The sequence below is a fragment of the Brachyistius frenatus genome, unplaced genomic scaffold, assembly GCF_029030835.1.
Source record: "Brachyistius frenatus isolate BFR_SWC_R1_liver_20210118 unplaced genomic scaffold, ASM2903083v1 Contig_34, whole genome shotgun sequence".
NCBI classification, from domain to species: domain Eukaryota; kingdom Metazoa; phylum Chordata; class Actinopteri; family Embiotocidae; genus Brachyistius; species Brachyistius frenatus.
This window is the reverse complement of record NW_027210633.1, coordinates 3,444,303-3,454,153: the sequence shown is the minus strand read 5'-3', so window position 1 is coordinate 3,454,153 and position 9,851 is coordinate 3,444,303. Positions and strand designations below refer to the sequence as shown.

The following is a 9,851-nucleotide window of genomic DNA, read 5'->3' as shown; positions in this document are numbered from 1 at the left end:
ATCAAAAAAGGAATTTATTTTAAAGAAAGAAAAAGTTAAAAAAAAAAAAACATCTTTTTCTTTAACAAGACATTTATTTATTTATTGGTTCCCAGGATTCTTACAGGAAGTTGAGCATACAACGCTCAAAAGAAAGAGGAAAAAAAACAACGCATGACAGTCAAAGAATCAGACATCGTAGCCGATTATGCTTCCTTTGCCAATGCACTCCCCGATGTAGAACCACATCAGCACTTCAGTGGCCACCAGTCCGTTCCTTAAAGCATCCTGTGAGGAAACAAAAAGACCTTGTTTGATTTGCTTTAGGAGAAATATGCAGAGCAAAAAGGTTTTATTAACCAACAACCACTGACAGTCTTACAGTCACTGTTTTTCCTTGTGGTCTGATTTTATGGTGTTATTATTTTAAGCAGCAGAGACTCACAATAAAAACTCATCACCCTGTTTTTTAGCATGTAACGATTGGACCATACCTTGTTCAGGTTTTGAAATGAAAAAAACAAACATTCCTCAGTCCTTGATGTTTTGCCGGTCAATTAAAACTTTAGCACATGGTTTACAGATTTATTCTCATTATGGCTGGTTTGTGTCAGTAATTGTGCCGATGCAGAGACGGGCAAGTGACACAGTAAATGAACAAATTTCCTTCATCCCTGACAATGATCAACAACATGACAGTACCCTTCTTTAGAGCCTCTGAAGTCACTGTGCATGCCAGTACAGTGTACACCCACATGTTTCTTTACGTTTGTTGGCGTTACGGCTGAGATATGGGCTTTCTGCCCTGTCCACAATCCCCACTGTCCTCAGTTTTAATCAGTTAAAGAATAGAGCTGTTGTCAGCGAGGTCTCTGGAAAACCAAAACAATACTACCAGACTATGTAGTGTGCCAGAATAGGATTTAGCTGGTCCCAATACATGGCATGTTAAATGTAGTTTGCCAAAACTGCCCGGATGTCCTACTACATCTGGTCGTATTTTGCAGTCCTGCACGCCAGCATGCTACTCTGACTGTTCTGACCCGAAGATACGTCACATGGACTGGACTGAGCTGCAGAGACAGTTGGTGGCGCTAATCCAGGAAATCGCTATTATTTTTCTTTCTCGACTTGCAATTTGTTTCGAATTCCCAGTTTTATGCAAAGAAAACCCCCAAAAAAACGCTCTTGTAACTCAGCAAATTACATCGAAACATTTGAGAAAATCCGCCACAAAATCAAGCATTTTTAAACGCAACAATCACATTAAAACTCAGCTAAACCCTGGAGGGACAGGCTGATGCTCCTCCCACAGAAGGAGAAACAGAAGAAGAGGCATAATAACACTACGGGTCACACACACATGATCTAGAGGGACAAAGCTGAAGGTGAAGGAGTATGTCCCAGTTGTGTATATACAGTGGGTACGGAAAGTATTCAGACCCCTTTAAATTTTTCACTTTGTTTCATTGCAGCCATTTGCTAAAATCAAAAAAGTTCATTTTATTTCTCATTAATGTACACTCAGCACCCCATCTTGACAGAAAAAAACAGAAATGTAGAAATTTGTGCAAATTTATTAAAAAAGAAAAACTGAAATATCACATGGTCATAAGTATTCAGACCCTTTGCTCAGTATTGAGTAGAAGCACCCTTTTGAGCTTGTACAGCCATGAGTCTTCTTGGGAATGATGCAACAAGCTTTTCACACCTGGATTTGGGGATCCTCTGCCATTCTTCCTTGCAGATCCTCTCCAGTTCCGTCAGGTTGGATGGTGAACGTTGGTGGACAGCCATTTTCAGGTCTCTCCAGAGATGCTCAATTGGGTTTAGGTCAGGGCTCTGGCTGGGCCGGTCAAGAATGGTCACAGAGTTGTTCCGAAGCCACTCCTTTGTTATTTTAGCTGTGTGCTTAGGGTCATTGTCTTGTTGGAAGGTGAACCTTCGGCCCAGTCTGAGGTCCAGAGCACTCTGGAAGAGGTTTTCTTCCAGGATATCTCTGTACTTGGCCGCATTCATCTTTCCTTCAATTGCAACCAGTCGTCCTGTCCCTGCAGCTGAAAAACACCCCCATAGCATGATGCTGCCACCACCATGTTTCACTGTTGGGATTGTATTGGGCAGGTGGTGAGCAGTGCCTGGTTTTCTCCACACATACCGCTTAGAATTAACGCCAAAAAGTTCAATCTTGGTCTCATCAGACCAGAGAATGTTATTTCTCATAGTCTGGGAGTCCTTCATGTGTTTTTTGTCAAACTCTATGCGGGCTTTCATATGTCTTGCACTGAGGAGAGGCTTCCGTCGGGCCACTCTGCCATAAAGCCCCGACTGGTGGAGGGCTGCAGTGATAGTTGACTTTGTGGAACTTTCTCCCATCTCCCTACTGCATCTCTGGAGCTCAGCCACAGTGATCTTTGGGTTCTTCTTTACCTCTCTCACCAAGGCTCTTCTCCCACGATTGCTCCGTTTGGCTGGACGGCCAGGTCTAGGAAGAGTTCTGGTCGTCCCAAACTTCTTCCATTTAAGGATTATGGAGGCCACTGTGCTCTTAGGAACCTTGAGTGCTGCAGAAATTATTTTGTAACCTTGGCCAGATCTGTGCCTTGCCACAATTCTGTCTCTGAGCTCCTTGGACAGTTCCTTCGACCTCATGATTCTCATTTGCTCTGACATGCACTGTGAGCTGTAAGGTCTTATATAGACAGGTGTGTGCCTTTCCTAATCAAGTCCAATCAGTTTAATTAAACACAGCTGGACTCCAATGAAGGAGTAGAACCATCTCAAGGAGGATCAGAAGAAATGGACAGTATGTGAGTTAAATATGAGTGTCACAGCAAAGGGTCTGAATACTTATGACCATGTGATATTTCAGTTTTTCTTTTTTAATAAATTTGCACAAATTTCTACATTTCTGTTTTTTTCTGTCAAGATGGGGTGCTGAGTGTACATTAATGAGAAATAAAATGAACTTTTTTGATTTTAGCAAATGGCTGCAATGAAACAAAGAGTGAAAAATTTAAAGGGGTCTGAATACTTTCCGTACCCACTGTGTATGTATGTATATATATATATATTCACTACATGCAACAGTACATACTTTTTAAGAGTAGCTGCAGTACGTACTAAAAGTACAAATAAATAGTCTGTTACTCAGACAGCAGAGATGCTTTTTACACTCATTTTTGCCAATACAATACTAAATGTGTTATTTTTAACATACTGTGAATTTACCTGACTACTTTCTATTCTGGTGAAGTAGATGTTGTGGTTCATGTTTAAGTCACTCATCATTATAAATGTATCCTACAGCTGTTCAGACCTTTTGTTCTGACACTGAATTTAGAGATTAAAGTCCCTAAAAACCAGAAAACAACCCGACAGCTTGGACTGCGGTTTCTAACGATGTGGAACAAATACGTGTTTTATTTTTTAATCAGTCAGAGGAGACTGACAGAAGGTTTCATTTGATGATGACTCATGTATTGGCCAAACACCACCACAACAACAACAACAACAACACGTACCTTCACGGTGGTTTGACCGAGACGTCCCGTCTGGAAGCCCTTGATGATGCTCGCGGCCCCCTCGATGGCCTTGGGGATCTCGGCAGGAGACGGCGGGACCAGTTCAACACGGGCATAGTACCAGAAAGTAGCTAGCCGAGGTTTGGAGAAGGTGACAGCGGCTTTATGAGAGAGAAAGAGAGAAATGCTGCGACACGTCAGACCTCTGGAGCTGCATGCGGCTCGTTAGCATCGCTGCTTAGCCGTGTCGCGTCGGGTGAAGAGTGTAAACAGTGTAAACAGTGTCCGTCCGCTTCAGTCTGGATACATGTTGTAGTTAATAATATTACGAAGTGACTTACCGCCGAGCAGTGTCGGTACTTTAGCGACTAGTTTCTGGACTGCCTGTGCCATGTTCAGGTGTTCGTCGGTGCTAACTGTGTCCCGTTTCTGCCAGCCGACTGAATGTCACCTCCAGTAGAAGGACCCGCGACTGCAGCTGTCCACACAACTGCCTGTACATAAACAGCCCGCTGTCTCTTCTTCGGGGATCGAGAGCAGCGGGCATCCTTGGTGTTTTATTACTGCCATCTTCTGGAGCAAGATGAGTCCCACAGTCGCTGGTTTGTCAGATTTTCGAACAATCCTGTTTCTCTTCAGTAAACTGACCAAGGAGCTTATGTCTTGTCCAGTTTCCCCAATATAATGTATTAATTTTTAAAAGATGTATTAATTTTTAAAAGATGTATTAATTTTTTGTTGTGTGGGTTTGACTTCAGCCATGATTTCCCTCCCACAATCTCCAACTATTAATGAAACGTCTACCATCCTGTCCACTGGCTATCAAGCGTATTATAAACCAATACATGATAAATCACTGTTTGCCTGTATAACAATAAGTCAAATCCTTTCAGTTTTACACTTTAAAGGTTAAAATCAAAATGAAGTAAGAGGGAATGGGCTGGAAATTAATTAGCTATGTCAACAAATGTCTACACAAATGAGGACGAAGCAGCAAGACTTCAGGTGAATGTTTCAGAACAAATTAAAATATATTTTCTCTTATTTGACAATATGTGATAAAGAAATCTGTCAATATGAAATTAAATATTCTTGTGTGTCTGTAGTGAACAGGAGGAGATCAGAGGAAGATATGTTGATGCTTTAACTAAATACAGAAAGACAAGGAAAATCCATGACAAGTTGTCTGATGAGCCGATAATACAGGGGTTGAAAAACGATTTGCAAGAAGAAAATAAGTCACTCGCCATCAATCTGAAAGAGTAAATTATCTAACTAAATACATTTCACTTTTTTCCCTCAAATAGACAGTGATAAGAGAGTGACTTACTGTATGTACAGACTAAGTGTGTTTAACACTTGAATTCACCATCTATACAGTGTTGTTAATCTCATAACAGGCCAACAACTGACGTTCATGACTTGAATATTGTTATTCACAAAATAACATTATGTGTATATTTTGCAAATAACATTTGATTGGTTGATTTTGTATGCACGTTAAATAAAAAGATGAAAATGATTTTTATAGAATGGGAGGAGGAAGAGGAAGAAACCATGCAGCAGTAGCAAGAGCAGGAGAAAAAAAATGTGATGAACTGTTAAAGATAAATAATATATGTACACACACACACACACACACACACACACACACACACACACACACACACACACACACACACACACACACACACACACACACACACACACACACACACACACACACACACACACACACACACACACACACACACACACACATCTGGTAGGATTATTTAAACACTGTTAAAATGATATGTGTTCATCTCAGCCAGTAGTCTCCACCTACACTTGTGTTGTTGTCTAGTAATGATTTTATTGTTTGTCTTTATTTGTTTTGTGCAGGAAAAGGAGAATGAAAATCTGAGGGAAGAAAATGAAAATCTAATTCAAGAGGTAAGACGTTTACATATATCTATAATTATGTCCTCTCTTCTCCAGTGAGACAAATTCGACAGCCAAACTTTGAGTTATATGGAAAATGTATGTAAATATGCACCATAAAACGGAGCACCAGATCATTGATCAAAATTTAAAAAATGTATTTCTTAAGAATATGGCAACAATTTGATTTTACCAGTTTCCTCTCCAAAACTTTGATTGCTCGATTGTATATCTTCATAAGAGGTTTGATTACTGTAGATGTTGCTTGTGACCAAGAGGTTACACAATAACTTAAAAAGTTAGAAGAATAATAGAAGAGGTTTATTAAGGTATGTACATCATATAGTATGATGTGTGTTTATTTTCACTGTGGTCATCATTGTTCTGACATTTCATCTTTCTTTGGCAGGAACTCAGAAAATAAATTAGAGAACTTCAAAAACAGCTGAGCGACAGACAGGAAGAGCAAATAAAGTACTGCGATGCATTTACAGTGTAGATCAGTCTTACTTACTGCAGCTGACTTTAATATAATATCATTTGTACACAACAATAAGCAGATGTTTGTGTGGAGTTTTCTGATATCTCATATGTGTTTGTTTTTTGGTTTAACAGAGAAGCACTGACAGTCCAGAACCCACGAGACAAAACGGTGAGTGTAATCAGACACAATTATTTCACATATTTATTCTCAAAATGACACAAAACAAAACAGATTCATTCCAGCAGCCATGACAGGAACTTCACGTAGTTCAACACTTTGGAAAATATTATTTTTTGCTTTTTTGCTCCTTAATCAACACATCATGTCTGGGTTGTGTGCAGAACTATATCATGTACTGCGCTGTGAGTTTCTGAAGTCTTTTCTGAACATAACCAGAGGAGTGTTCATTGGTTTTAGAGGATCAAGGTCTCACTGTAACATGCGTACTGAAACTGTCTGATGTCTTTGTGGGAGAAGGACGATGAACAGGAGAAGGACGAAGAAGTGGGGAAGGACTAAAAGGATGGCAATGATGAAAAATGCAGGAAGGAGACATAGAGAAGGTGGTTGTCTGTCAAACAAACAAAAAAAGTTTTCCCTCTGTTACTCATTTGAGTCTTATGTTTGTGTTGAGTTGGTGGCGCCTTGTTACTAAGTTCCCGTGGGAAGGAGTCAGACTAGCATGCTGATGAACTCTGTGTTTATTCAAAGTCCTTGTAGAAAGTATATAACAAGAATATCTCCCAACCGCCATAACTTAAGGTTTCACTACCTTAATACCTAAACACAACAAAGACACCATATTTATTAAGTTATTATATTAATAACTGGCATCCTGTCTGTTTTCTCTATAATGATTACAATATTTTTGCTCTAATATTAGCAATAAGACTTAAGACAGTGTTGAACTGGATTATTAAAGAAACACAATCAGGTTTCATGACCAAAAGACATTCAACAAACAACATAATGTGTTCATTTATTTTTCTGACTTCTACAAAACTACAGCAGTGTGGAAAGTTCTGGAGAAACTGCTGCTGGACTTGGCTCGCTCATCCTTCTGGATGGAACAGATGATGGCGGCAGCAGGATGAATTAATACTTGCACAGACATGATTTCTGCAGCTCCAGATTCCTCCAGCGTTACTGTCTGGACCCCCAACCCACTGCTCGTGGAATCAGAGCTTTTATCAGCAACAGAAAGTGGTCAAGTCACCAGATTACAACCCTCTGAAACATTTTACCTGCTCAGAAGGAGGCAGACGACAAAGAACTGAAGATACTGATGGGAAAATCCTCTCATGTCCACATGTTCTATTATTAAAGATAAAACAAACTTCTGTGAAAACAGCAGGCCCAAATGAGACTTCCCTTGTTTCCATGTATTTTGAACATTTTATGTAACGACATGAAAACGTGTAATTGGTCTCAAAGACCAAAACTATTCCTTCTGGACATCAAACCACATCCTGACTTACTGTGTTAGTTTGTCTGTGACATTTATTTATAACTACAAAATACCTCTATGCACGCTGTATTTATTAGAACTTGATGAAAGACAAGTCTATTGGTTCAAAGTTATCTTGTTCATGTACCCCGACTCAAAATGGACAACAGTGACCAGACAGTGTTTTATCACGACGGACACATCAGGTAATGAAGGAGAACCTGAATCATTGACAGAAGCTCACAGAACTTTACGTCACACTTTACTTTTCAGTTTCACACTTCAGATTTTTGACAATATTATTGCTGAAGCAAGATCGTGTTTACAAAGTAAATAAAAGATCAAAAGTGAAGAAAAAAAACAACTGTTTGAAGAATGTGTGTACATTACGTGTGGAGTTTGCATGTTCTCCCTGTGCTTGCGTGGGTTCTCTCTGGGTTCTCCGGCTTCCTCCCATCATCCAAAAACATGCACCTCAGGTCAGGTTACCTGGTGCCGCGCTAGTGGCAGCCTGCTGCAGCAGCTCCCCCCTGAGAGCCCCCCTGCTGTAGCGAAGAAATTTCCCCTCGGGGATTAATAAAGTGTATAAAATAAAATAAAAAAAAAAAATCAAATCAAAACTTTAGTCACTGTAGTGAAAAAAACAGCTGTAAGCAAATCAGTGAAACAAAAGAAATGTATATACACATGTAAATTATATGATAATATAATATCAGTTTTGGACATCTCTTCAGTCTGTCTTGTTCCTTCAGACACACACGCACGCGCGTACTCCAACGTCATGACGACCTGACCCCGGGTATATAAGGCCGTGCACATTGGAATTCGTCCCTTCTCACCTGGACTTGAACTTGGATTTAAGTGGACTTGTTCAAAGCCTCCTGTGGAAAGTTCAACTCTTGGAGAAAGAATCTACTGAACCCAGATTTTGTTGGAAAACAAACCTTTTTCACCTTTAATTTATTGCCTGAAACCTACAGCTTGAAGATGCCTCCCAGTGGACCCACTCTCTTCACGCTGCTGGACGACGCCGGGGGGGTCATCGACCGTGATGGCAAGACCACTTTAATAAAAAGTTATTTTATCATTTTACTTCAAAATTATATTAAATTACTCCTTTATAATTGGTAAAAACTGCATTTGTGTAGAAATCATTGTAAATTTTTAAAAGTAAAAGTGAGCAGGTCATCTCATGTCATTAGGCCTTTTGGAAAAAAACACAAATTTGGTGAAAAGAGACAGCTATTTGACGATTTCTCCGTGAAAAATAATTATTTTAAGGATAGAATCAGATCGATATGGCGGGAAAGGTACGTGTAAGGACAATTGGTGTAATGCTTTGAAATCACTGTTATTTGGATTTGAGGGCAAAAAATGTGGGAAATTTTACATCTAAATTTGGGAAAAAGATGGCGACCAGGCCAAAATTCATAAAATGCCAAAAACAATTCATTTTGTGGTGCACCATGGAGACCGATGGAATGATCCGTTCCGTGCGTCAGAACGCCCAGACGCACAGATGTAAGCCAAATTTCCCCGTTTCTCCGTATAGGAACCTGAGTCCGTTTGTTTTGACCTATTTATCAGGAGCTGATCATGTTGTCCTTTTATGTTTAATATCAAATGAAAAGAATTATTATATTTCCAAACATTCATTGGAATGCCCCAACTTGAACCTGAGTAGAGTTTAATATAAAAACAGAGTTAAATGTTTGTGGATCTTGATCGTGACTTGCTGTGTTTAATCATTACATACAGGTACTTGAAATGTCTGATTAGATTGATATAATATTTGGTATTTGTTGTGGTATTAAACTTTCGAGTGAGCGATTCTTTGACGCACCTTTAAGGGAGTGTATGTGCACGCGCCGTCTCTTACAGAAACGACGACTTTTATCTCGTAAACTGGAGATTTGTTTGTTATGAGCTGATCGTTTGGTCCACATAAATGTATAGATCTTCCTGTGTGTGTTTTTTATTATTATTATCAGTATTACTTATTGTTATTATTATTTCTCTGTTGTCAGTTGAGTTTGATTTAGGCAATCAACCTGAATCTATAGAAAAGTGGGGAGCTCCGTGCGCAAAATCTTCTTCACAATTCTAGTCTACCTTGTGATTTCAAATGTTTTTATAACTGGCAGCTCTGCAGTGTTTAGATATATTGTTGATGTTGTATGACATAATTGTGACATATGGCTGTTATTTTCGGCTATATTTCTCTTGTATTCAGCTGAGACTCAGAGACTGTGACCATCTTAATTCCACTATACTGTTCAACAATATTTGGGCCATATTTATTGTTTCACATTTGAGCCACATTAAGTGCTCACTCTGATTAGCCAGTTCTGATTGTGCCCTATCATTGCCAATATCCGTCCAAATTAGCTGTAAAGTATTTGGTCTATATTTGCTGCATCACATGTGGACCACTTCAGGTTCAAATCCAGATTATCAAGTCCTTACTGTGACTTTGCAAAACCTGGTCCAGATA

The 9,851-nt window shown here is 39.4% G+C and overlaps 1 protein-coding gene across 1 annotated transcript; it reads right to left on the bottom strand.

The window, feature by feature from the left end:
* Positions 1–52: 52 nt before the first annotated feature.
* atp5l (ATP synthase, H+ transporting, mitochondrial F0 complex, subunit g) lies at positions 53–3,984 on the bottom strand. The gene is made up of 3 exons (XM_069700715.1): positions 3,845–3,984; positions 3,504–3,664; positions 53–267 (listed from the first exon to the last, which is right to left on the bottom strand). The coding sequence occupies exons 1-3, from the start codon at positions 3,894–3,896 to the stop codon at positions 169–171; spliced, it is 312 nt and encodes a 103-aa protein (XP_069556816.1). The 5' UTR covers positions 3,897–3,984; the 3' UTR covers positions 53–168.
* Between the last annotated feature and the right edge of the window lie 5,867 nt (positions 3,985–9,851).

What these genes read in the sequence shown, in the direction of transcription:
- atp5l (XM_069700715.1), bottom strand. Translation starts at nt 3,896, where the DNA reads ATGGCACAGGCAGTCCAGAAACTAGTCGCTAAAGTACCGACACTGCTC. An exon ending in AGTACCGACACTGCTCGGCG is followed by an intron (nt 3,665 to 3,844) that starts GTAAGTCACTTC and finishes TCTCTCATAAAG; the next exon opens with CCGCTGTCACCTTCTCCAAA. An exon ending in TCGGTCAAACCACCGTGAAG is followed by an intron (nt 268 to 3,503) that starts GTACGTGTTGTT and finishes GTTTCCTCACAG; the next exon opens with GATGCTTTAAGGAACGGACT.